Below are 27,744 nucleotides of genomic sequence, written 5' to 3' on the forward strand. Positions count from 1 at the left end.
AACTTTTCAGTCCTCCAGGACCATGTCAGAATCAAGTGATTCCTGAAAGATCACGACCAATGTATCTTTTATCAGCAACCTCTCTCAGGACTCTGGGATGTAGTCTATCTGGTCCAGGTGATTTATCCACCTTAAGACCTTTGAGTTTGCCTAGCATTTTTTCTTTTGTAGTATCAAAGGCACTCACTCCTGCTCTCTGATAGTCACGGACCTCTGGCACACTGCAAGTGCCTTCTACAGTGAAAACTGACGCAAAGTACTCATTAAGTTCACCTGACATTTCTTTGACCCCATTACTGCCTCCCCAGCATCATTTTCCAGTGGTCCAATATCAACTCCCTTTTACTATTTATATAACTGAAAAAAAACTTCTAGTAAACTGCTTTATATTATTGGCTAGTTTGCCCTCATATTTGATCTCTTCCCTTCTTATAGCTTTTTTAGTTGCCTTTTGTTGGATTTTAAAAGCTTCCCAAAAGTACTTTAAAAGTACTCACTTTTGCTGCCCTTTCCTTGGCTTTTATGCAGTCCTTAATTTCCCTAGTCAACCATGGTTGCCTACCCCTGCCATTTGAGAACAACTTTTTCTGTGGGACATATCTATCCTGTGCCTTGTGAACTATTCCCAGAAATTTCAGCCATCTCTGCTCTGCCAACATCCTCACCAGTATCCTCCTCCAATTCACCTGGGCAAGCTCCTCTCTCATCTCTTTATTACATTGTGGTACTGATACATGTGAGTTATGCTTCTCCCTCTCGAATTGCTGTATGAATCCAATCATATTATGATCACCTCTGCCATAGTCATGATCTTTCAAGAATCTCTAGATTCTTAAATGTTTCCAGAGACTGGAAAAGTAGAAATGTCACTCCACTCTTCAAGAAGAGAGGGAGGTAGGAGAAAGGAAACTATAGGCCAGTTAGCCTGATGTCAGTGGTTAGGAAGATGTGAGTCAATTGTTAAGGATATGGTTTCCTGGTACTTGGAGGCACATGATAAAATAGGCCAAAGTCAGCATGATTTAAGGGAAAATCTTGCCTGATAAATCTGCTAGTATTTATTTAGAGAGGACTAAAATATAAAAGCAAAGATGTAATGTTGAGGCTTTATAAGGCACTGCTGAGGCCTCACTTGGAGTACTGCAAGCAGTTTTAGGCCCCTTATTTAAGAAAGGATGTGATGACATTGGAGAGGATTCCAAGGAGGTTCACAACAATTATTCCAGAATGAAAAGCTCATCATATGAGGACTGATTGATATTCTGGGCCTTTACTTGCTGGAATTTAGAAAAAATGAGGAGAGGATCTCATTGAAAACTACTGAATGTTGAAAGACCTAGGTAGAGTGGATATGGAAAGGATGTTTCCTATGGTCAAGGAGTCTCAGGCCAGAGAGCACAGACTTAGAATAGAGGGACATCTACTTAAAACAGGGATGAGGAGGAATTTCTTTAACGAGAGAATGGTGAATCTGTATAATTCATTACCACAGGTAGCTGTGGAGGCCAGATCATTCATTGGGTGGATTTAAGGTGGTGGTTGATAGGTTCTTGATTAGTCAGGGTGTGAAAGTTTACAGGGAGAAGGCAGGAGAATGGGGTTAAGAGGGTAATTGATCAGCCATGTTGAAATGGTAGAGCAGACCCGAGGCGCCGAATGGCCTAACTCTGCTCCTATGTCTTATGGAAAAGGGCCAGTATTGCATGAAGAATCCCACTCACTCTATCGTGGACAGTATGTCCCACTTCCTTCAGGGAGGAGGCTACGTAGCATCCATGCTAGGAACACCAGACTCAAAACCAGTCATTTTTCCCAAGCAGTAAGGCTGATTTACACCTCACCTACAAGCCTACCCCACTCCACAGCCCCAACCACCACTACTTTATTAATGCCTGTCAATCACCTTATGTACAGACACTCCTATGCCAAGATTGCTTTATGGACATACAATCAATCTATATAAATAGCTATCTTATACATTTATATTTATCATTCTATTATTATTCTGTTGTTTATCTTTTGTGCTTTTGTGGTGCTGCACTGGATCTGGAGTAACAATTATTTCATTCTCCTTTACATGTGTGTACAGGAAATGACATTAAACAATCTTGAATCTTGAGCATCTCCACCTCAGCACCATTGATATAGACAGGATACCCCAACCTACTTTCTGAAGTCAATGAGCAGTTCTTTTGTTTTGCTGACATTGAGGGAAAGATTGTTGCCGTGATACCATGTCACTAGCCTCTTCATCTCCTTCCTGTACTCCGACTCATTGTTATTTGAGATACGCCCACTACAGTGGTATCATCTGCAAACTTGTATTGTAGTTAGAGCAGAAACTGACCACACTCTCTCAGGTATACAGGGAGTAAAGTAGGGGCTGAGGACTGAACCTTGTGTGACATCAGTGTATAGGATAATCATGCTGAAGGTGTTACTGATTGCAGTCTGTGGTCAAAAGATCAAGGATCCAGCTGCAGAGGAAGGTGCTGAGTCCCAGATCTAGAAAGTTGTAATTATATTATACAAGTCAGGGCCAAAGTCAATAATTAGAAGTCTGACATAGGTGTCGTTGTTAACCAGACTATCTAGAGATGAATGTAGCACCAGGGTGATGGTTTTCGCCATGGTCCTGCTTCAGCAGTATTTCAGTGGGTGGATCAGGGGAGGTAGTGTAAACAGATGCAATAGCAATATTTAAACAGGTACATGAAAATTTACACGGAGAGATATAGACCATGTGCAGTTTAAAGTGAAAACATAGTCACCATAGACGTAGTGGATCTGTTCTCGTGCTGTACTGTTTGTTCAATGTTTGTTCTTCACAAGTCAATATACAAACAAAACTATTTTACTTAAAAGAATTCATGAAAAGTGTGTACATATTTAGAGTATCTAGCCACATAAATAAAATTAATACCTTTTAGAAAAGAACACAATACTCACTTGCAATCATGATTGTTTTAGAATTCCCTCCAAGGCTGTCCTTGAGAAGCCAGGTGAGGACAGAATCTCGGTAAGGAACATAATACTGGCGCCTGCTGCTCCCTGAGGATGCACTGGAATGGCTCCCACTGTCTCCTTCACTCATTACAGTATTTATACTCTGATAGCTACTGGATATCTGGGAATTTTGTGCTGCACAATTCAAAGCAAAATACATCACAAAATACTTAAATAGGATTCAGTCACATTGCCTTATTCAATAAAGAACATGCTACATCAGAACATTCTAAATAATATCTAATAAGTTGGAGTTGTTTAAAAGTGTTTATAAGAAGTAGGAGTCAGAATGTCTCTGAATCGTAAGAGACAAAGATGACAAGCTTTGGGAAACCTGGTTCACAAAGGATACTGAAGGTTTAATCAGGGGTAAGAAAGCAGTGTTAGAAATAATGGAGTTCACTAAGGTGGATAAATTTCCAGGACCAGACAGTATCTACCTCAGGATGCTAAGGGGTGTAAGAGAGGAGACTGCTGGGCTCTGATGGAGATTTCTGGATCTTGTTAGCCACAGGTGAGATACCAGAATCTGGAGGATTGCTATATATATACCCCTTGTCCAAAATGGGCACTACAAAAATACTTCGAAACCATAGGCTAGTGAGCCTTACGTCAATGGTAGGGAAATTATACAAGAAGATGTTAAAGAGTAAGATTTAGGTTCATTTCAAAAGCACAGGCTGATTAAGAGTCAGCATGGTTTAGTACAGGAAGAATTATGTCTCATAAATCTGATTTAGTTTTTTTTTAAAGGAAGTAACCAAAGAGAATGAAGAAGGCTGGAAGGTAGACAGTGCAAGGCTTCTGACGAAGTCTTGTATGATCAGCTGGTCAGAAGTTAAAGTACAAAGGAACAAAGGTGTACTGGATCCAAAATTGGCTGCAAGATAGAAGGCAGGTAAATGGGTGTTTTTCCTGAATGGAATCCTTTAACAACTGGTGTGACAATCAGTGGTTTCTGCCCCTTCTTTTCCAGCCCCATGAAGGGTCTTGGCCCACAACATTGACTGTTCATTGCCTTTCATTGATGCTGCCTGAGTTGCAGAGTTCCTCCAGCATTTTGTGTGTGTTGCTCAACATTTCCAGCATCTGAAGAATCCCTTTTTATGTATATAAATGACTTGGGCCAGAACATAGGGAATATGCAGACAACATAAAAATTGATAAGAGCTGTAGAATGTTACCCAAGGATATAGATAGAGCAGTGTGGAAATTGAGTGGTGCGGTAGCAGGTGGAATTTAATCCTGACAAGTGTGAGATAGGGTTAAAGCACAGAGGATCTGAGGTGAACTGGATCCAAAGTTCTGGTGCACTGAACGGAGTGAATAGTAGAGACTTTAGGAGCTCTGATCTACGGAGAAACCTTGGGGTGGAAACTGCACAGCTTTGAAAGTGATGACATGATAGGGTAATGAAAAAGGCATTTGGTACATCTGTATTTACAACATGAGGGATTTGAGTTTAAGAGTTGGGATGCCATGTTGTAATTATACAAAAATCGGTTAGATGGAACTTACTGTGTACACGACAGGAAAGATAAGGAAGCAATAGAGAGAGTGAAGAAAATATTTACCAGGATGTTGCCTAGAATGAAGGGCTGTAATTATAAGGAGAACTCAATTAGTCTGGAGACAGAACGGTGACCTTGTAGAGGCTATAAAATTAGGAAGGGCTATATACAATAGATAGCCAGTGTCTATTTCCCCAGAGCAGAAGAGCCTACAACTGAAAGGTACAGTTTAAGGTGAGAGGGGAGAAACTTAAAAGAGTTCTGACAAGTATTTCACAAAGAAGGTAATGAATATTTGAAACAACCTGCTAGATGAGGTAACAAACACAGTTACAATTATAATAATTAAAAGGCATATACTTGGATAGGAAAGGCATGATTCAGTTGAATGGGATTAGTGCAGATCGACTTCAAGGTCATTATGGACAAGACAGGATGCAGGGGCCTGGCTTCTGTGTTGTAAACTTCTATGGTTCTATGATATTTTAATAGTGTTTTCCTGCTTCTATGTGGATAGATTCAGGCTAAACACAGCTCCAATGCTATATTTAAGGTTGCTGACAACCACTTTTATTGGTCAAATCAAAGGCGGTGACGTATTAGCTTAAAGAAGGGAGATCGAAAATCTGGCTGAACGGTGCCACAACAATAACCTCTCACTCAATGTCAAGATATGGGAGCTGATTATTGACTTCAGGAGGAGCAACTGAAGGTCTAGAGCCAGTCCTTATTGGGAGATCAGAAGTAAGAGGGTCAACAACTTTAAATTCCTCGGTGTTATCCTAGGTCCAGTATGTAAGTGCCATTACAAAGAAAGCAAGGCAGTGTCCCAACTTTAACAGAAGTTTGTGAAGATTTGGCATGTCATCTAAAACTTTAACTAACTTCCATAGAATGGTGTTGGAGAGTACATTGACCGGTTGTATCGCAGCCTGGTATGAAAACATTAATGGCCTTGAATGGAAAATCCCACAAAAAGTAGTAGATACAGCCCAGTCCATCACAGGTAAAGCCCTCCCCAAATTAAGCACATCTACATGGGCTGCTGCTACAAGAAAGCAGCATCCATCATCAAGGACCTCCACCACCCAGGCCATGTTCTCTTCTCGCTGCTGCCATCTGGAAGGAGATACAGGAGTTTCAGGACCCACACCACCAGGTTCAGGAGCAGTTATTAGCTCTCAATCATCAGATCAAACCATTCAATCTCACTCGTCCTATCACTGAGCAGTTCCCACACCAATGGAGTTACATTCAAGCCCTTTCATCTCATGTTCTCAATATTTATTGCTTATTTTTTATTATTATCTTCCTTTTGTATTTACAGTTGGTTGTCTTTTGCATATTAGTTGTTTGTCAATTTCAATGTATTCAGTCTTTCATTGCTTCTATTGCAAGTCTTTGTATTTACTGTGAAGTGCCCACAAGACAATGAATCTCAGGGTTGTATATGGTGAAAAATACATACTTGGATATTAAATCTACTTTGAATTTGACTTTGATATATGACAGTATTGCAGACCTGCTGCAACATCTTACCTAAAGTGGAGATGACTATTCCCAAAGTGACCAGTGATTTGTTAATGTTTGATCCTTCTGTGATCCTGTCCTTGGAGTAATTTGGATCTGCTCTTTCACTGTAAGACACCAATTAAATTGGAAAAAGGAGGAGGTTCTTTTGTTGCATGTAACTGGATGGTTTCTCAATACATTCTAGTTGCATCTCAGCCAGCAGAGGGCAGAATTCCATACTTTATTATTAAAATTTTCATGATGACTACATCAAAACTTTAGATCAAAAAATGATTGATTCCATTTTTGATTCATTTGTGAAGATGATTCATGTACACATGCTGTATTCACTGGAATTTATCAGTCTTAAAGTTAGAAAACTTACAATTTCTCAACTAACTATCATTTGTCTACGAGGTACAAGTCCATGACTTACTCTTCTGTATCACAGAGATGTTTCATCAAGACTCTTATTACATGGAAAATGGTCACAGTTCATTGGTTCAGTTTACTAAAAGCACAACCAAACCAAAAATTTCTTTTTCCATGTGACATTGATCCATATTTGCTCATGTTGCAATACATCACTAGGCAATGGTTCTGAAAGGAAAACGCCTCATTTCTGTTGTACACAAAACACCAAGGGAGGGGCAAAATGATTTTAAATTATAAATAGTTAGAATTCTGAATATTGACTGCAAGGTTCAGTTAACAAGTACAAGTTTTTCTTTTACCTCTGGGATCACGTGAAATGTTATTTATCTAAGACCATAAGACTAGGAGCAGATTTAGTCCATTCGGCCTATCGAATCTGCTCTGCCATTCCAACATGACTGATTTATTATTTCTCTCAACCCCATTCTCCTACCTTCTCCACTTAACCTTTGACACCCTTACTAACAACCTCTGCTTTATATATGCCCAGTGACTAAGCCTACTCTATCTAGGTATTTCAATATTCAACAGGTTTCAATAATATCCCACCTCACTCTTCTAAACTCCATCAAATACAGGCCCACAGCCATCAAACACTCCTCATATATTAATTCTTTCATTCCCACGACCATTCTCGCGAATTTCCTCTGGACCCTCTCCAATACCAGGACATACTTTCTTAGATAAGGGGTCTAAAGCTGCTCACAATACTCCATGCAGCCTGACCAACGCCTTATAAAACCTCAGCATTACACCCTTGCTTCTACTCCTCAAAATGAATGTTAACATTATATTTACCTTCCTTACCACTGACTCAACCTTCATGTTAACCTTCAGGGATTTTCAGTGTTTACCTTCCTCCTCCCAGGTATGCAGGTACAGGCATGGGCCTAAAATCATGCACTCTTCCTTTCCCCTTCACACTCCTACCTTAATTGTTGTGTTCTCAGGTATAGCTGTGGCACACAAATATATTAGTAAAGTTTTGTGAAATGAAGTTTCCAAATACTCACCTCCCTGCCAAGTCAACAAGGTTGATTTTGCTTACTATCTCTGATGGGAGATTATTCTCCAGTATTGCCTAAAGAACAGAAAGGTAGATCTTCACTGAATATTTAGCCATAAGGTAAGAAATCTCATATTGCAACTTCTCATTGTACTTCAATTTTCTTTTTCTTAGTTGTATTGCCATAAGTTAAGCAAAAAAATCCTTGGTCCACAAAATTCACATGAAAAGTAGCTTTGAAACTGTTCATCATTTAAACAGATGTTGATTAATTGTAACAGAAATGATATTACCCATCTTCACTCTACATTCAACAATATTTTAAATGAATAAAATTTGCCTTAAAAGCTCAGACTGACCTAGGTGATGGATTCAGGTTCACCCAACCTGTTGTGTGAAAATGTGTTACCTGAAAATGTTAGCTCCAATTCAATAGCACTCCCCAAAGTAGGGAATTAATTAACTTAATGAATAGTTCTATTTCAAACACATAGTCACTTTCTGCAAAGTGGAAGATTAATTGAACTGAAAACTTGTTGCTAGGTTATCAAGTTCAGTTCAGGTTTAATTGTTATTCAACCATACATGAACATCCATGAATGCAGCCAAATGAAACAGCCAAGATGCAAAACATTGCATTCATCTTGGGCCAAGATGCAAAACATAGCACTAACAGTTAAGACACAGCATAAGGCACATACAGAACATAAAATATTGCAGTAAACATATAGTTTTACAAAAATTATATCCCTTAGTCCATAGGTGTTGTGGGCAAGAACAAACCCGCGACAGTCTGCTCATGAATGTAATCCAGCTTTTCTTCCACCGAGCAAACACTGGAGAGCAGCACCAATGCCAGCATGGATGCTGGGCGACACCGTCTGCAGTGCCATCTTTCCTGCACAACTGCAAAATACAACACCCTGGCATGAGGCCTAGTCCTTGCTATAACCCAGGCCATGCTGATCCACCACCATCAGCCCTACCAGTAAACCAGTGAACCAGACTTGCAGCATTTCACATTACCAATGTCCAACAGGGTCTTGCAAACACAAGAAACGCAACTCAGACAATTACTTGCTGTTAGACAGCATACCACCTTTGCTCACCAATTCCAATGCCTCTCCATAGCAGGCACCAACACGGTCCACACCAAGTCTAGCTCCTCCACTGACCAGCAATTCACTGGTGAGGTAGACCAGCACTACTTGAAGTTCTTAATGTCCAGCAGTGTCTTGCGATCGTAAAAAAGACAGTAACACCTTTAGTTGGCCCTGTAGAGGCCATTGCATCTAAGCGTGCCACCACCTTGCCATAAATTCACCATTCACCAAATCATTCAATTATTTTTAGAGATTATTAAAACAATTCATAACATTGCAACACTGATGCAAGCCAGTAAAGTCCAACAGCTCTGAAGTGAAATGGATCAAAAAATCTAGTACACTTGAGCTTCCTCCCTCTATCTAAATTTGTCAGTGTAACCTGCTTTTCCCTTCTCCCCATACAATTGTCCAGCTCTTTACACGCACAAGTGTTCAGCACAATCACTCCCTGTGGTAACAAGCTCCACATTCTCACCATTCTTTGGGAAAGAACTTTCTTCTGAATTCTCAAAATGGAATCCTTGTTGACTACTGTACAATGAAATGTGCTCTCTATCAACCTAAACAAAATTTTTCAACTTTTTAAGTATTTTGCCATTTCTCCAACCTCCTTTTCTTAACAGAATGTATATATCCTTGCAATTATAGCACAACTTTGTAAGTGTTCTCTGCGCTCATACTGAATTTTTGTAACATGCAAGCAGGTTTAACATAACCTCCCTGCTTTTCAACTCTATTGCTTTATGTTTGGATTCCCCGCCTGGAGAATATTGATCAGTAATCTACCGTAAATTCCGGTATATAAGCCAAGAATTTGGCCCTAAATTTTGGTCCTAAAATTAAGGGGTCTGCTTATACAGAGGGTGCCATCTTTGGAAAAACGAATACATGGAAGACATATGTATTTACTGGCTGTTTTTGAGTCAAATTGGGTCCATTGTCGACCCATGAATTCTTTGCTTTGTTTAAACTCACATCTTGTGGCTGGAGCATGGACATCAAACCACCAGGGATGACTGCAATGTCTGTATTTTCAGCTTTCAATGCTGCTTTTGTCTCACCTGACAAGTGCGCTTTGAACTTGTCCTAGACAAGTAACGACTTCTACTTCCTGACACCTTCGGGACGTCAACATCACACCTCTTTAACCCACTTCAAGCATCCAGCATCCAAGTGTCCATCCAGCAGCGCTCTTGAATGTAAACAACGCCCTGCAGGAATTTTCTGAGCAATCTTTGTTTTTTGTCTCAACACAAGATCACATCTATTCATAAATCGGGTGCACCAACTTCGCGTAGCTTCGAAATTTTCACTGACCTCACGGTGTTTTTCGTCCCATTTCAACGCTTGAACTCGAATCATTTCTCTGGTAACAATGTATCCAGACGATCACTGGTGATTCACCCACTCTAAAACTTTTTCTTCCAGTTCTGGCCACTGGCATGTTTTCCCGCAGTTTGCACATTTCGTCTTTGGTATTTCCCTCAGCGTGTCCTCTGTCTTTCTCCACTCTGTCACTCTCTCTCATTTACACTAAACTTCTTAGCAGCTTCAGAATTATTCATTCCTTTAGCAAAATCAACAACCTTCAGCTTGAAGCCAGCATCATATCGCATTTGTTTTAATCTTTTGTACATGGTGGTCTCAAACTCAATGCTGAGTACACGTACTGATCCCGCCACCCCGTGTTATGTTTTAATGACATTGTGATGGGCATTAAATGGTTTCACGGGGGTTACATTTCAGAGGATTCTTTTCCATTGGAAACCTAATCCAAAATTTCTCTCCCTGATTTATTTATTAAGAATTCGCCTATAACGCTCTACAACGTGTAGGCCTGTTTTCTTAGCAGGTACTTGTTCACAAAATTTCCAGCATCCGGATCTGGCAAAGCTGAGTACCAGCATGTGAGATCTTGTGATCTTTTCTGGTTAAATTAAAAACCTCTACAAAAGGGGGAAGGCTTATACAAAGGTAACATGAACAAGTCACTTTTTTAACCTTGGAAATGGGGGGGGGTCGGCTTATATTCCAGAATATATAGTAATTGGTGAATTGGGAAAATTGACAGGTATGGTTATATTTTGATTAAAGTAATGGGCAAAGAACCAGATCCTTGGGCTATTGTTCACATCTCACAACAACAAATTTAAATGGCAAATTTAAGTGCAACCAGTGAAATTAATCTGAAATAAAACAGTTAGCCTTGGTAATGGTAACCAGAAGACTGATAGATTGTTAATCCAACAATGTTCATTCTTCCTTAGATCCAAAAACTACAACATTAAAGTCCATAAGTGATATGTGAACAATTGCTTCTTCATAAGGAGTACAAGAAATCTGAAATCCTACCCACTCACAAAAGACTGCTGGAGTTAGCTCAACTGAGTATTCCAGATTCTCAGACGATATTTTGGATCGTGGTATTTTAAAATAATGCAGAAAAAGCAAGTAGATGAAGTTAAGTTGCAAATTGGCTATGATCTTATGGAATGACAGAACCTCAATGATTTAAATGGCCTATTTATGCACTCTTCCTAAGCAGCTGGCTATAAAAAAAAACTAAAATATAATAATAATTTCTCAGAATTTGAATTAATAAATTAATAATTATAATGCATAACATAAAACTTTAAAAGAGTTTTTAAGCATATAAGGAAGAATCTGGTTACACAATCACAATGAACTGGCCTGCAAAAGTAGAAGAGGGAATGATGTGGTTTGCTTAAATAATGACACATCTCTCAGACTGTTTGTTGTACACACTGCACGCAACAAAGATTGAAGTAATCAGTCTGAAACTCAATCAATATTTTGCTAACCTGGGTGTAGTGGATGGTAAAGATGGCATGTGATCGACTGCTGGCATCATGGATGTGGGTAGCAGCAGTGATTCTAAAACAGAAGCACACAGATAGAAAAGAATCAAATATAACTGTAAATGAATCCAGTATTACACCACATCTAAAGAAGCTGGAGGAACTCAGCAAGTCAGGCAACACTGATGAAGGGAAATGGACAATTAATGTTTTGGGTGCAGATGGAGTGTCCCAGTCTGAAACATTGACTAGCCATTTTCCTCCATATCTGCTGCCTGACCCACTGAGTTCCTACAGCTTCTTGTGTTGTTCCACATACAAGTATCTGCAATCTTTTGTGACACTAGTATTAAACAGTTCATTTTAAAACTGTCATTTTTATCTATGATGTAAAAAATTCTAAAGACCACTTCACAAATTATTGTCACTGAGAAGGTGAGTTAAGAGCTGCAGTTTCGATGAAGCTGCTTCTGGGTGGTAGAGGTTGCAGGTTTGGGAGGTGTTATTGGAGTAGCCCTAGTGATTAACTGCAGTGAATTTTTATGGTGACACATATAGCATCAATGTGGAGGGAGTGAACATTAACGGTTGTTCCAGATGAGCTCAATGCCTTTTTTTGCTTGCTTTGACCGTCAAAACGTGGAAGCACCTTCACAAACTCCAGTCTCCGATGACCCTGTGATTTCAGTCTCTGAGGTCGATGTGAGAGCATCCTTCAGGAGGGTAAAGCCATGGAAAATATCTGGGCACGGTGGGGTACCTGGCGAGTCCTGAAGACCTGTGCTGATCAATTGGCTGGAATGTTCACCGATATCTTTAACCTCTTGCTTCAGTAGTCTGAGGTATCCACCTGCTTCAAGCAAGCTTAAATTATACAAGTGCCTAAGAAGAACGTAATAACCTGCCTCAATGACTATCAACCAGTTGCACCGACTGTAACTCCACTATGATGAAGTACTTTGAGACACTGATGATAAAACATATCAACTTGGGCTTGAAAAGCGACTTGGGTCCACAACAGGTCCACAGCAGATGCTATTTCACTGGCTCTTCACTCATCCCTGGAACATCTGGACAGTGAAGATGTATACATCAAGATGCTCTTCAAAGGCTACAGATCAGCATTCAATACTATCATCCCCTCAAAACTGTGCCTCAAAACCTCCTTGTGCAACTGGATCCTCGATTGCAGGTTCATTTATTATCAAAGTATACAACTCTGAGATTCTTTTTCCCCAGATAGCTACGAAACCAAGAAATAAAACGGCAACATGATCGTCAATCCCCAAACCCCCCTCCCTCACACAAAGTGCAAAAAGAACATCGGTCTCCAAAAACCCTTCTCCCTGCACAATGTAACAAACAAAAGTAAAATTCCAGTAGAAGTGGTAGAGACAGGTTCAGTATTGTCATTTAATGTAAAATCAGATAGGTATATGGACAGGAAAGGAATGGAGGGTTATGGGCTGAGTGCGGGTCAGTGGGACTAGGTGAGAGTAAACGTTCAGCATGGACTAGAAGGGCCGGGATGGCCTGTTTCCGTGCTGTAATTGTTATATGGTTATATGGTTAAAATACAACAGGAACATCGACCCCTAGATCCCCCTTCCCCACACAATACAAATGAGAAAGAATGGGTAAAGAAACAGAATATGAAAAAAACTATAAGGCTGTAAAAAGTCCATAGTCCAAATCATTATCTATATCCATATTTATAGATGCAGAAAAACTTCAGTAACATCCTCCAAATACAGCGACAGGCCACACAGGCTCCCCTTTCTGGCAGCAGAGTGATCACAACACCGATCAGAACCTGGTCCCAACACATTGATGTAGTCATAAAGAAGGCAAGACAGTGGTTATACTTTATTAGGAGTCTGAAGTGCTTTGGCATGTCAACAAATATACTCAAAAACTTCTATAGTTGTACCATGGAGATCATTCTGACAGGCTGCATCACTGTCTGGTATGGAGGGGCTACTGCACAGCACCAAAAGAAGCTGCAGAAGGTTGTAAATATAGTCAGCTCCATCTTGGGCACTAGCCTACAAAGTACCCAGGACATCTTTAGGGAGTGGTGTCTCAGAAAGGCAGCGTCCATTATTAAGGACCTCCAGCACCCAGGGCATGCCCTTTTCTCACTGTTACTATCAGGTAGGAGATACAGAAGCCTGAAAGCACACACTCAGCAATGCAGGAACAGCTTCTTCCCCTCTGTTATCCAATTCCTGAATGGACTTTGAAGCTTTGGACACTACCTCACTTTTTTAATATACAGTATTTCTGTTTTTGCACATTTTTAAATAATCTACTCAATATGTGTAATTTACTGGTTTATTTATTATTATGCTTCACATCACATGCCCGGTGATAATAAACCTGATTCTGATCACCTTTGGCATTTGCATCGATGTTTCAATCTCCCTTGTCAGTTTAAGCAGCAAACAATGGAAGCTTTAATTAGCAAAATGAAGTCAAACATCAGCTCATGCTCTCTGCCTCCCAGAATCCTCTTGGAGACAGCAAAGTGCTGGAACACCCAAATGATCTCCAAACTGCAAATCACAGGCTCCAAAAGTTCCAGAAACACATTCAAGATGAAAAACAGATTTAGAAAACATAAAAGAAGTGAAATAAATAGTTCTGTCATCTATTCAGAAGACGTTGACGGTGGGAGCACTGTATGCAAGCACCACCTTGACAGATATCCTCACTTGCAGACCCCAGTCAGTTAGGATTGGTAACATCTCCACAATTACCAGCAGGCCAGTTGCACCACAAGGCTGTGTGCTTAGCCCTCTGCCCTACTCACTTTATACTTGTGACTCTCAGGCTAAGCACAGCTCTAATACCGTATTTGTTCGCTGTCAATACCACTGTCATTGGCCAAACCAAAAGTGGTGACGATTCAGCAGATAGGAGAGATTGAAAATCTGTCTGAGTGGTGACACAACAACAACCTCTCACTCAATACTAGCAAGACCAAGGAGCTGATTATTGGCTTCAAGAAGAGGAAACTGGAGGTTCATGAGACAGTGCTTATTGGGTATCAGAGGTGGAGAGGATCACCAACTTTAAATTCCTCGGTGTTATAATTTCAGAGCATCTGTCCTAAGCCCAGCATGTGAGTACCATTATGGAAAAAAAAACATGGCAGCACCTCTACTTTCTTAGAAGTTTGCAAAGATTCAGCATGTCATCTAAAACTTCAACAAACTTCCATAGATATGCAGTGCAGGGTACGTTGACTGGTTGCATCATGTTCATGCGGTCTTTCATTGATTCTACTGTGTTTCTTAGATTTACTATGAAAGCCTGCAAGAAAATGAATTTTAGGGTTATATGTACCATAAATGGTGGCATATATGTACTTTGATAACATATTTACCTTGAACTTTGATCCATGTTAGAGATATCTTGCGGTAGTGAAATATGCTGAATAAATTCAACTATTTCTTCTTTCTCACGCAAAGGAAAGAATCCAAGTTTTCCTTCCCCCACCCCCCCACCCCACCTCACAGAACAGTAATGTATCACACATCTTCAAAATAATATCCAACAACTTCATAGAGATGAAGAACTTACATTGAATTTTCCAACAGGGAACTAGGATGTGTAAGAAGTGTAACTTCTGAACAAAGTAAAGGGTGCTTTATTATGTATACGGTGCTTATAAAAAGTATTCACCCCCCCCTTGGAAGTTTTCATGTTTTATTGTTTTACAACATTGAATCACAGTGGATTTACTTTGCTTTTTTGACACTGATCAACAGAAAAAGAATCTTTTGTGTCAAAGTGAAAACAGATCTCTACAAAGTGATCTAAATTAATCACAAACATAAAACACAAAGTATTTGATTGCTTAAGTATTCACTCCCTTTAATATGACACACCAAATCATCACTGGTGCAGCCAATTGGTTTTAGAAGTCACATAATTAGTTAAATGGAAATCTGTTTTTGGAGACTTGTGTGCAGTCAAGGCGTTTCAATTATCTGAAATAAAAATACACCTGTATCTGGAAGGTGCAACTGCTGGTAGAAACTACACCATGAAGACTAAAAAACACTGAGCAACTCCACAAAAAGGTTATGTAAAAAAAGGTTATTGAAAAGCACAAGTCAGGAGATGGATACAAGAAAATTTCCAAGTCACTGAATATCCCTCGGAGTACAATTAAGTCAATCATCAAGAAATGGAAAGAATATGGCACAGCTGTAAATCTGCTTACAGCAGGTCATCCTCAAAAACTGAGCGACTGTGCAAGAAGGGGACTAGTGAAAGAGGCCACCAAGAGACTGTGCACAGAGCAACTGTTGTCTGGGTGCTTCACCAGTCACAGGTTTATGGAAGATTGGCAAAGAGAAAGCCACTGTTGAAAAAAAACCGACATGAAATCTCAATCTACTCTATTCTTCTCACTGATGCCAAATCCATGGATGTTCCTAATCAATTAAATACCAAATATCACACTGACGATTGAACAAGAGAAATGATGAAAACTGATTGTTTATAATAAATTTGCAATAAGTCAGGAATGCTCACAAGATAGTGAATACCTATTTGCAATCCCTTCCTCCAAAAGTTGCACAAGTTGCTTGTAGTCTGAAACCAAGTGCTGAGATAATCCTGTGGAAATACACAAACATTACCGTAAATCTTTGATCTAGGAATACCGAATCAAATGTAGTGTCTTGCTGGTGGAAAGCCCCCCTCAACACACACAATCTCATCCCCAGAAGTGGGTTTTCTCCACAGACTGAGGGCAGACTGCTCATACATACCAAATCTCCCTGAAATACATTTCCCTATCCTGACTTTCATGTCTATAGACATGAACTCACTGAGATATAGATTCTATTGATATTGCTTTTTTATGATTCCATATTCACCTGTATTAGGATGCACTGCCACAACTCTCCCCAGTCTTAATTTCTATACATCTTTATAAAGTTAACAAAGATAGAGAACCCAACTACATGATAATATTGGATGACTTGATAATACTGGTGGAATATCCAAAATCACAAGGTACATTACATTGAGATTGCATCACAATTATCATATCTCAATATCAATTAAAAATAGTATGTTAAATTATGCTATGCTTTTAGATTTCACAATGTTATTTCAAAAAATACTCAAAAGACAACCCTTTCTAATTGAAATTGCAAATTAACACTTCTCAGAAAAATGAAAGATGACTTTATAAATGTACCTACTAATTACCTCAGAAATACTAAATCCTATTCAAACTGCAGCAGCCTAATATTATTGGGAAAATATTCTCCAGAGCTTTAATAAGCTATTTCCTGACATCAATCAGATGAGTTAACATTTGTGCACAGCTGTGAGAATGATCTCTTCCAGAAATCAGTCTCCTCTTTGCTGATAATGGTTGGCAAGAGCCCAGTAACAAAGTCTGTGTAATTGCATCAGCTTCTTAAACGAAAATCAATAACATCTTGCCAAAGAAATAAGTATTTAAAGTCAAAAGGTGGAGCTAACGAGTTATAGGGGAATGGACCATGAACTTGGAAACTTCTACCAAATTAGATTCCAATAATGATTTTGATAAATAGTTTTCGAAGGGCATCACAATGTAGGCTTCTAAGGTTGAATCACATTCAGTGTTTAAAATCAAGAGGATACTGCTCATTGTACACTGAGAAATGCCTCACTGGGTCATACATAGTTTTTTCAGAGGGGTGGGACTGATGAAAGTAGCTATGTAATGAAGGATACACTGCTCAAACTTTAATCTGCACAATGCCACAAGAGGTCAATGAAGCCACAATTTGTCAAACCAGCTGTCTGGCTGGGATATCGAGCATAGGTCTGTTCCTTTAATGCCTTCGGCTCCTTGCACAGTCTAAGTATACAGTGGGAACGTGGCCTCATTGCTGGTTGGTTGCCAAAAGCATTTGAAATCATTTCTCTTCAAGGACTGCAGCTGGCTCTTAAAGGAGAGATGCAGCTACCATTTTTTTTTACTACAACGCTAACTCCAATGCTTTAAAAGCTGCCACATGGAAATCATCAGCTACAGTATTATGGAGGCTTTGTCAAAGGAAAAAAAAAGATTACTTCAAGGCACAAAGGCAATCAATATCACAATCTATCTAAGTCTAGAGATTTAATACCATGGCCCTAAATAAAGTTCCATAATAAACAGTGAGTAATTACAAAACACTAATTCCATTGGCCAAATATAGAAATTGTTTTGCACTCCTAGACTATGGATATGCAATCACTCCATTCAGAGCTCCCTGGTATTTTAGCTAACCAATGCTTAATTATTACAGCTAAGAGTTCACTATTGGTTCAGAATCAGTAAAACATTACAAAAACATTTTTAGCCTCATAGGACCCCCACCACTAGTCACCAGCAAAGTGGAAAAACTTCAATTTGTGTATTATTTATAAAATGCATGGAATTTTAACATAGGTTGAATAGTGTTTGACAGGATGCATGAGACAGTAAACAGGAAAACTGCGCGTAATTATCAAACCAACAACAATATGAAAGATAAATCAAGTCTGAAACATTAGTGCTACCTCTAATGAACTCAAACATTCATGCATAACCAAACTGAAGACATGGTTATTCTTTTAGTCAGTAGTGACATCTGGCATGACTAGTTCCAAAATCAAAACATATGGAAAAAGTAAAAGAATATTCATGATGGGCTGCTCTGTGTTTTCCTGCAACACAAGGCTGAAAAGGATCCAACAGGATACAAGGGGTTCCCAGTATGATGGAATAATAAAAATACTTTGTATAAAGCAGCCAACAATACACTGAGATTTTTTTTTAAAATGTGGACCACATTTGACTCCATGGCAATTTCATAATTTTAAACTTCAATATCTTGTCACATCTTTGCTTCTGAGAAAAGATTTCCAGCTTCAAGAGTCTCTCTTGTAATTATGTCTCATCTCTGAAATCATCTATACATTCTGTTCAATCCCTTGATATTTTTCAAAAGGTAAGTATTCTATAATAGATTTAACATTCACTTTTTGCTCTTTCTTCTCTACATGCCATTATCCATGGTGATATCTTTGCAATGGCTTAAACCCTGGAGTTCACTGTATCTGCGAGTGTCTTTCCAACTTGTTGCTGGAAATTTTGGGAATCCTGCACATGCACACATCATCATGAAAGTCATTTGACAGATGCTAACAAGGAATTTCTGATCATTGGGCTCATGAATAACAGTGATGGTGTGTGAAATTTCCATACTTACCCACCATTTTAGCTGCCAAGTTAGTGCTGCTGCAATTACAGGCCTCAAAGGGTGTTTTAGTTCATCTATTTTTATATTATTTTAAACCTTCTGAATATTTTTGTGTTTGCATGTTTTAAATCTATTTAAGCTTTTTATTTTAATTAAATAAAATATTTTAATATTTTATTAGTTTCTCTCTGTATTGAAGTCTTCTGGCTGCTTTGTGACTGTGACTTGTCCTGACCCATCACACGATGGGAGTGATTAACAAATCCCTGATAAGGCACAGGCCATTCAACACAGCTTTTGGCCCACAAGCTCCCTTTGAGAGATACCACCATACACAAGTACAGGCGTTATACAGCAGCAAGTTGTACTTTGCTCCTCTCCATTCCTCTTTTACAGTAGACAATTATGCCTACCTACAATGGTATCTATAAATTTTGCTGATGCATCCTGATTACATCCAAAAGCTAAGCACTGGTGACTGTCAGGATATCCAATTTGATCCCCACACCATATCACAATTGAAGGCCATTACATTTGTATCTTCTGGTTACAAACCCAAATTGTACCACTATCTGTACTTCATTACAACGTCAAACACCATCATCAAATCACCCTTAATTTTTCACTTTCTTTAGTCCATTTACGTTTTATTTAGTCTATTTAAATGGGATATTTAATTACTTATTTAGCGATACGGTGCAGAAAAGGCCCTTCCAGCTCTTTGAACCACACCACCCCAAGAACCAAAATTATCTCTAATCTAATCATGGAACAATTTACAATGTCCAATTAACTTACCCGGTACATCTTTGGACTGTGGGAGGAAACCAGAGCACCCGGGAAAACGCAAGCATTCCACGGGAAGGATATACAGATTCCTTACAGAATGGCATCAGAATTGAACTCCAAACACCAGGCTGCCCTGAACCAACCACTTTATCTCTAGTGTCATCCCAATGAATTTCTTTTACACTCCCTTATCAAAACAATATCTTTCTCAGAATTAAGCACAGTAGCCCAACTGAGGCCAGCCAATCTACAAACTTAATATCTATGATATAAATTTCCATTTTATATACTCTAACTTTATGTATAATATAGTCTATAACATACATTTCAGATCATATAACTGATCCTGAATTTTAGTGTAACAATTAAGATTACCATAAAAGTTCAGACAAAAGCAGGAAGAATTATATACAAACAATTAAAAATAAAAGGCATCAAAATCAAAAGGTAATTGGATACATTGTGTATGGAATCACCTTGCACGTAGGGACCTTTCTCCGGGTGTTCACGCACACGAAGGGTGTAGGGCTTGTTTCCTTCACAGCGTTTCAGAAGATCACGGACACGCTCATTATAAATTTCTAGAAAGCTGGTAAAAAGTAAGTTTGTGTGCTTCAGTAATTAAATGGCAGATTTAAATGACAGTGAATTTCAAATGAAATTTAAAAATGCTTAGCCTGTTATTAGAGATTCACTTCTAGGCTGATCTATCTAATTCACAATATTCTACTATTACACAGTAAAGGAGCAAAGAAACTGACCTTTCAACACAAATGTTTCTTCCCACTCAATTTGATCTAAATCTTTTGTCAAATCTTTCTAATCCATGTACTTAATTCATTTTTTCTTAAATACATCTATTCTTTTTCTTCACTCTCATTATCTAGTGGTAAGAATAAATTTTAATTAATACTGTGGAGAATGATTCTTCCAAAACCATAATTTTTCATCATTTTTACATTATTCTAAAAGTAATAGAATAGTAGGAGGCACATAGTTGAAAAGAGGAGTGTACTGTAACTTCACTTCAATGGTAGGAGAAAAAGAAATAAGTGGCACTCCTCACCTAATTTCTATGCTGCATGGTGCTGGCTTCTCCTGGTAGTCGTCAATTCTTGAAAAAAGACCCTGTGAAAATAAGCACCATTATCAGCATTACATTGGTCCACTGTAACTCATGTGATACAAGAATCTGTATTGTATAAATTGCTGAGAAGTCACATACCTTGCATATCCTTGGTGTCAGTCCAATTGATGTCTGTGGGTCACAAGTGAATAAAGTCACATGATGGATACTTTAAGAGCTTCCTTACCCAATAATCAGTTGTTACTTCCAATCACTAAATTGATCAAAGTTTCATTCGTTTCTTCTGTCCACAGAGCATCCTAACCACCTTTTTCTCACTGTTATACAGGTATACTTCATCAATATTGACAGCTTCATAATCATATTTCAGAGTATTTTATGGGCTACCATGTCCCTGATATTGTGAAAAGTGAAGCTGTTAATCTGCATTCTCATGGCCAAATTTTCCATAATTCTCCTAATGAGGAACAAACATTGAGATGAATGAAGTGCTGGAAAAATTCAGGTCAAACATTAACTTGTTTGGCAGTGGGATGGGAACCAGAGCATCAGGTAAGAAAGTGGGGGGGGTTAAGAGAAAGTTACATCATAACCATAAGGAAGGACAGGCAAGACAATAGGGTGGACAGATGGAAGTGTGGCTTTCTTTGTACAGTTTGATTTCTTTTGTACATTATCTGTTAATGAAAAGCTTTTGGAAAATGTTATTGTACTATTTATTTTCCTGTAAATGCCTGCAAGAAAAATGAAAAGTAGCATTCAGTAATATATGCATACTCATTTAATAAATTTACTTTGAAATTTGAGCATGGGATCAAGATGTTATAGACTTAGTTGAGAGAGTGACAGGACTGGATAATTAATCTTCCAGGAATTTGATGTCTTAGGAAAGACAGAGAGAATTAAAGGAGCAGGGCCCAGTTCTATGTTAAAAGGCCTGAACAGATTAGATATGGCAAAGTTAATTCCCTTGGTAGGGGCTTCTAGGACAAGAGGGCACGATTTCAGGGTTGAAGGATGTCCTTTTAGAACTGGGATGTAGAGAAATTACTTTAGTCCGAGGGTGGTAAATCTGTGGAATTTGTTGCCGCTAGCAGATGTGGAGGTCAAGTTATTGGGTGTATTTAAGGCAGAGATAGATAGGTTCTTGATTAACCAGGGCATCAAAGGGGATGGGGTGAAAGCAGGGGAGTGGGGATGACTGGAAGAATTGGATCACCCCATGATTGAATGGCGGAGCACACTCGATGGGACAAATGGCCTACTTCTGCTCCTATATATTATGATCTCATTAAAACCTACTGAATGTTGAAAAGACGGGATAAGGTGGATATGGAGAGGATGTTTCCTGTGCTGGGGCTATCCAGAAACAAAGGGAGCAGCCTCAAGTTTGAGGGGTGACCTTTTAGAACAGAGGTAAGGAGGAATTTTTTTAGCCAGAGAGTAGTGAATCTGTGGAATGCTCTGCCACAGACTATGGTGGAGTCCAAGTCTGTGGGTATATTTCAAGTGGAAGTTGATAGTTTCCTGATTGGTCAGGGCATCAAAGGATATGGTGAGAAAGCAGGTGTATGCGGTTGAGTGAGATTCAGGATCAGCCATGATGAAATGGCGGAGCAGACTCGAAGGACTGAATGGTCTAATTCTGTTCCTATGTCTTATAGTCTTATGGACTCTCCCCACCAGGTTCAGGAATAGTTACTATGCCTCAACCATCAGGTTCTTGAACTAAGTGGGATAACTTCACTGAACTTTACTTGCCCCATTACTGAACTGTTTCCACAACCTCTGGACTTACTAACAGGACTCTTGATAATATAATGCTTATTTATTTTTATTATTATTATTTCTTTTTTTTCCTTTCTCTTTACACAGTTCGTTATATTTTGCTCACAGTCCACCCTGTTAGTGCATTATTTCATTGATTTTATTATGGTTATTGGATTTATCAAGTATGCCTGTGAGAAAATGAATCTCAAGGTTGTCTATAGTGACATAAACAGTATGTACTTTGATAATAAATTTACGTTGAACTTTGAATTTATCCACCTTAATATTCTTTAAAAGACTGAACATTCCGTTTCTCTATCTGAAAATGCTTGAGCATATTAGAATGCTCCAAACTGATCTCACATCCTCCATGTCTCCTTCTTTGTAAATACCAGTGCAAATTGTGGCCCTCAGCTGCATCCTCTACCTCCAAGCACTTGTTCTCTTGTTTATCCTTGAGTGGTCCTCCCTCCTTCCTAGTTATCTGCTTATGCTTGCTGCATGTATAGTAAGCCCTGGGATTTTCTTTCATCCTGTTTGCCAAGGAATTTTCATGCCCCTCTTGTCTCTTCTAATTCTTTTATTGTGTTCTTTTTCACTTTTATGAGCCTCAAAGGCAACATCTGATCTTAGCTTCCGAAATCTTACATACTCTCCCTTTCTCTTGACTAAATTCACCACCTCTCATGGCATACAGATTGCATTTACATTGCCATCCTTATTACTAGAATATTGAAGTTCTATATTCTGTGTAGTTGGTCTCTAAGCACTCTCCACATGTCAGATGTGTACTTGCCAAAGACAGCTGTTCCCAATTAACTCTCCCTAGTTTCTGCCTAATACTCTTGTAATTTGTCCTGCTCCAATTAAATGTCCTTCTTCAAGGTCTATACATTTCCTTATATTATCTTAAACATAAGATATTGCTACTACTGTTCCCTAAATGTTCTCTAATGAAAGGTCAGTCACCTGGCCTGCCTCATTTCATAACTCCCAGAGCAGTATGGCTCCTCCTCTTGTTGAACTATTTTCATATTGATGAAGAAACTCACACAAAATGCTAGAGGAACTCAACAAATCAGACAACATCTTTGGGGAGGGATAAGCAATTTTGAGCCTTCATTGGAACTGGAAAGGAAGGCAGAAGAAACCAGAATAAGAACATGTGGTGAGGGGGAAAGAGTTCAAGCTGGCAAATAACAGGTCAAGCTGGGTGAGGTATGAAGTTAGAGGGCAGGAATGAAGTGAGAAGCTGGGAGGGCTAAGTGGCTTAATTCTGCTCTTACTATAAAAGAGGATACCAAAAGTTTTGTCAGATGTATAAGGAGTAAAAGAAAGGTGAGACTAGGTATTGGATCACTGGAAAGTGAGGCTGGTGAGGTAGTAATGGGGGAGAAACTCAATAAGTAGTTTGCATCAGTCTTTACTGTGGAAAACATGAGTACAAAAAATTGCAGAGTCAGGTGGCAGAATTGAGTGTAGATGCTACTACTAATGAGAAGACACTTGGGATGCTGGAAGGTTTGAAGTTAGATAAGTCACCTGGACTAGATGGACTACACCCCAGCGTTCTGAAAAAGGTAGCTAAAGAGATTGCATATGCATTAATAGTGATCTTTCAAGAATCACTGTATTATGGAATGGTTCCAGGGGTCTGGAAAATTGAAAAGTCCCTCCACTCTTTAAGAAGGGAGGGAGACAAAAGACAGGAAATAATAGGCCAGTTAGCCTAATTTCAGTGCTTACTAAGATGCTGGAATTCATTATTAAGGATGAGGCTTTCAGATACTTTGAAGCTCATAATGAAACATGAGAAAGTCAGCAAGGTTTCCTTAAGGGGAATTCATCCTTGACAAATCTGTTGGAATTTTCTGATGAAATAACAAGCAGGGTGGGCAATGGAGGAATGGGCAAAATTTGGCAGAAGGAATAAAAGTGTAGACTACTTTATAAATGGGGAGACAATTCAAAAATCAGAGATGCAAAGGGATATGGGAGTCCTGGTGTAGGATTCTCTAAATGTTAACTTGCAGGTTGAGTTAGTGGTAAGGAAGGCAAATGCAATGTTAACATTTGAGTGGACGAGAATACAAAAGCAAGAATGTAATGCTGAGGTCATAAAAGGCATTGGGCAGACCACACTTAGATTATTGTGAGCAGTTTTGGGTGCATATCTAAGAAAAGATGTGCTGGCATTAGAGAGAGTCCAGATGAGGTTCACGAGAATTATCCCAGGAATGAAAGGGTTAACATATGAGGAGCGCTTGATGGCTCTAGGCCTGTACTCATTGGAGTTTAGAATAATGACTGAGGGATCTCATTGAAACAGAGGGCTAGATAGAGTGGATGTGGAGATGATGTTTCCAATAGAGAGAGAGTCTGGGACCAGAGGGCACAGCCTCAGAAATGAAGAACATCCATTTAGAACTGAGATGAGGAGGAATTTTTTTAGTCAGAGGGTAGTGAATCTGTGGAATTCATTACCACAGACAGTTGTGTAGGTGTATGTAAGGCAAAAGTTAATAGGTTCTTGATTAATCAGGGTGTCGAAGGTTACAGGAGAATGGGGTTGAGAGGGATACTAAATTAGCCATAATGGAATGGCAGAGCAGACTCAATGGGCCAAATGGCCTAATTCTACTCCTATGTCTTATGATATTATAGGACAGATGAAAAAGAGTCAATGGATATTTTTTATTTGGATTCCCAGAAGGCCTTTGACAAGGTGCCCATAGTATTACAAGAAAGATACAGGCATGGACAGAAGATTCCACAAAGAGTGGAAATAAAGGAAGTTTATTCTAGGTGGCTGCTGGTGACTAGTGGTATTACACAGGGGCCAGTGCTGGGACTGCTTCTTTTCATGTTATACATCCAATGACTTGGTTGATGGAATTGATAGCTTTGTGGCCAAGTTTATAGATGGTACAAAGATAGACAGAGGAACAGGGAGTCTATAGAAGGACTTAAGTAGATTAAGAGAATGAGCAAAGAAGTGGCAGATGGAATACATTGTAGAGTAGTGTATGATCATGCACTTTGGTAGAAGGAATAAAGGTGTAAATGATTTTCTAAACAGGGAGCAAATTCAGAAATCAGAGGTGCAAAAGGTAGTAAGGAGACTTCAAACAGAATTCCCTAAAGGTTAACTTGCAGGTTGAGTTGGTGGCAAGGAAGACAAATGCAATGTTACCATTCATTTTGAGAGGACTGGAATATAAAAGAAGGATATAATGCTGAGTTTTTATAAGGCATTGGCCTGACCACAATTGGAGTACTGTGAGCAGTGTTGGGCCTCTTATCTAAGAAAGGATTAATGTATGAAGAGCATTTGATGCGTATGGATCTGTTTTCACAGGAGTTTAGAAGAATGGGGAGGGGGTGGATCGCATTGAAATCTAATGAATATTGAAAGGCTTACATACTGGACGTGGAGAGGATATTTCCGATAGGAGTTTAGGACATAAATGTAATCTGAGTGAGTCTAGGGCACAGCCTCAATATAAAGATGTCCTTTGAGAACAGAGATACAGTGGAATTTACTTAGGCAGGGGTGGTAAATCTGTCACAGAGCTATGGAAGTCATCATTGTATATGAAGTGCAGGATATTAGGTTCCTGATTAATAAGGATGTCAAAGGTTACAGGGAGAAGGCAGGACAATAGGACTGAGAGTGATAATAAATCAACCTTGATGGAATTGCAGAGCAGACTGAAGGACTGAATGGCCTATTCTAGATAGTTGTGGAGGTGCTATCACTATGTTCATTCAAAACAGAGTGATAGGCTTTTAGACATTACGGGAATCAGGAGGAATGTGGAAGATGCTCTGAGTTAGAAGAGCAATAAGGATCTTGATAAATCGTGGACTAGGCTCATTGGTACGCCTCCTCTTACTTTTTACATTCATATGGAATGCCTGAAGCTTTGGAACTCCTTCCCTTAATCTCATTGCTCCTGCTTCCACTAAGGAGCTCATTAAATATAAGCTCTTTAGCCAAGTTCTTGAACAGCATCAAATTTTCATGTGGCCTTCTGCAAAATTACATCCCTGTTCTAAAGGCACACAAGACAATCAGTGGCCACTTTATTAGGCACACCTGTTCACCTGCTTGTTAATGCAAATATCAAATCAGTCAATCATGTGGCAGTAACTCAATGCATAAAAGCTTGCAGTCATGGTCAAAAGTTTCAGTTATTGTTTTCTTTTGTAATTTATTTTCTTATTGAAGTTCATCATCAAACAAACATTTCAATAAGACATATTTCAGATATTGATAGATAGATAGATACTTTATTCATCCCCATGGGGAAATTCAACATTTTTTCCAATGTCCCATACACTTATTGTAGCAAAACTAATTACATACAATACTTAACTCAGTAAAAATATGATATGCATCTAAAATCACCCTCTCAAAAAGCATTAATAATAGCTTTTAAAAAGTTCTTAAGTAGTTTACTTAAATACATTGAGTCCTAACCCCGGCACTTTAACATATCTTACTCCTGGCGGTTGAATTGTAAAGCCGAATGGCATTGGGGAGTATTGATCTCTTCATCCTGTCTGAGGAGCATTGCATCGATAGCAACCTGTCTCTGAAACTGCTTCTCTGTCTCTGGATGGTGCTATGTAGAGGATGTTCAGGGTTTTCCATAATTGACCGTAGCCTACTCAGCGCCCTTCGCTCTGCTACCGATGTTATACTCTCCAGTACTTTGCCCACGACAGAGCCCGCCTTCCTTACCAGCTTATTAAGACGTGAGGCGTCCCTCTTCTTAATGCTGCCTCCCCAACACGCCACCACAAAGAAGAGGGCGCTCTCCACAACTGACCTATAGAACATCTTCAGCATCTCACTACAGACATTGAATGCCGCCAACCTTCTAAGGAAGTACAGTCGACTCTGTGCCTTCCTGCACAAGGCATCTGTGTTGGCAGTCCAGTCTAGCTTCTCGTCTAACTGTACTCCCAGATACTTGTAGGTCTTAACCTGCTCCACACATTCTCCATTAATGATCACTGGCTCCATATGAGGCCTAGATCTCCTAAAGTCTACCACCATCTCCTTGGTCTTGGTGATATTGAGACGCAGGTAGTTTGAGTTGCACCATATCACAAAGTCCTGTATCAGTTTCCTATACTCTTCCTCCTGTCCATTCCTGACACACCCCACTATGGCCGTGTCATCAGCGAACTTCTGCACATGGCAGGACTCCAAGTTATATTGGAAGTCTGATGTGTACAGGGTGAACAGGACCGGAGAGAGCACGGTCCCCTGCGGCGTTCCTGTGCTGCTGACCACCGTGTCAGACCTACAGTCTCCATATCTATATATATATATCACATATATATATATATATGTGATATATATATCACATAGTCATATATGCCATAAATCTCCACATTAAAAAAAGCCGTTTTTTTAACTGATCAGGGAAAAGAGGCTAGACTGCACAGGT

General features: G+C 39.2%; 1 protein-coding gene across 3 annotated transcripts in view; it reads right to left on the bottom strand.

Annotated features, from left to right (window-relative positions):
• stard9 (StAR-related lipid transfer (START) domain containing 9) overlaps positions 1-27,744 on the bottom strand; it is a 438,377-nt gene that overhangs the window by 184,282 nt on the left and 226,351 nt on the right. The window contains exons 5-12 of one of the 3 annotated variants that reach the window (XM_073040494.1): positions 20,651-20,683; positions 20,492-20,553; positions 19,902-20,014; positions 15,955-16,024; positions 11,399-11,471; positions 7,478-7,545; positions 6,057-6,154; positions 2,950-3,141 (exon numbers count right to left, since the gene is read on the bottom strand). In XM_073040494.1, the coding sequence (XP_072896595.1) occupies positions 2,950-3,141; positions 6,057-6,154; positions 7,478-7,545; positions 11,399-11,471; positions 15,955-16,024; positions 19,902-20,014; positions 20,492-20,553; positions 20,651-20,683 (709 nt within the window). Of the gene's footprint in view, positions 1-2,949; positions 3,142-6,056; positions 6,155-7,477; positions 7,546-11,398; positions 11,472-15,954; positions 16,025-19,901; positions 20,015-20,491; positions 20,554-20,650; positions 20,684-27,744 lie in introns of those variants that run through there. The other 2 variants (XM_073040495.1, XM_073040497.1) reach the window with 2 other exon arrangements.

The sequence above is a fragment of the Hemitrygon akajei genome, chromosome 3 (assembly GCF_048418815.1).
Source record: "Hemitrygon akajei chromosome 3, sHemAka1.3, whole genome shotgun sequence".
Taxonomy (NCBI): domain Eukaryota; kingdom Metazoa; phylum Chordata; class Chondrichthyes; order Myliobatiformes; family Dasyatidae; genus Hemitrygon; species Hemitrygon akajei.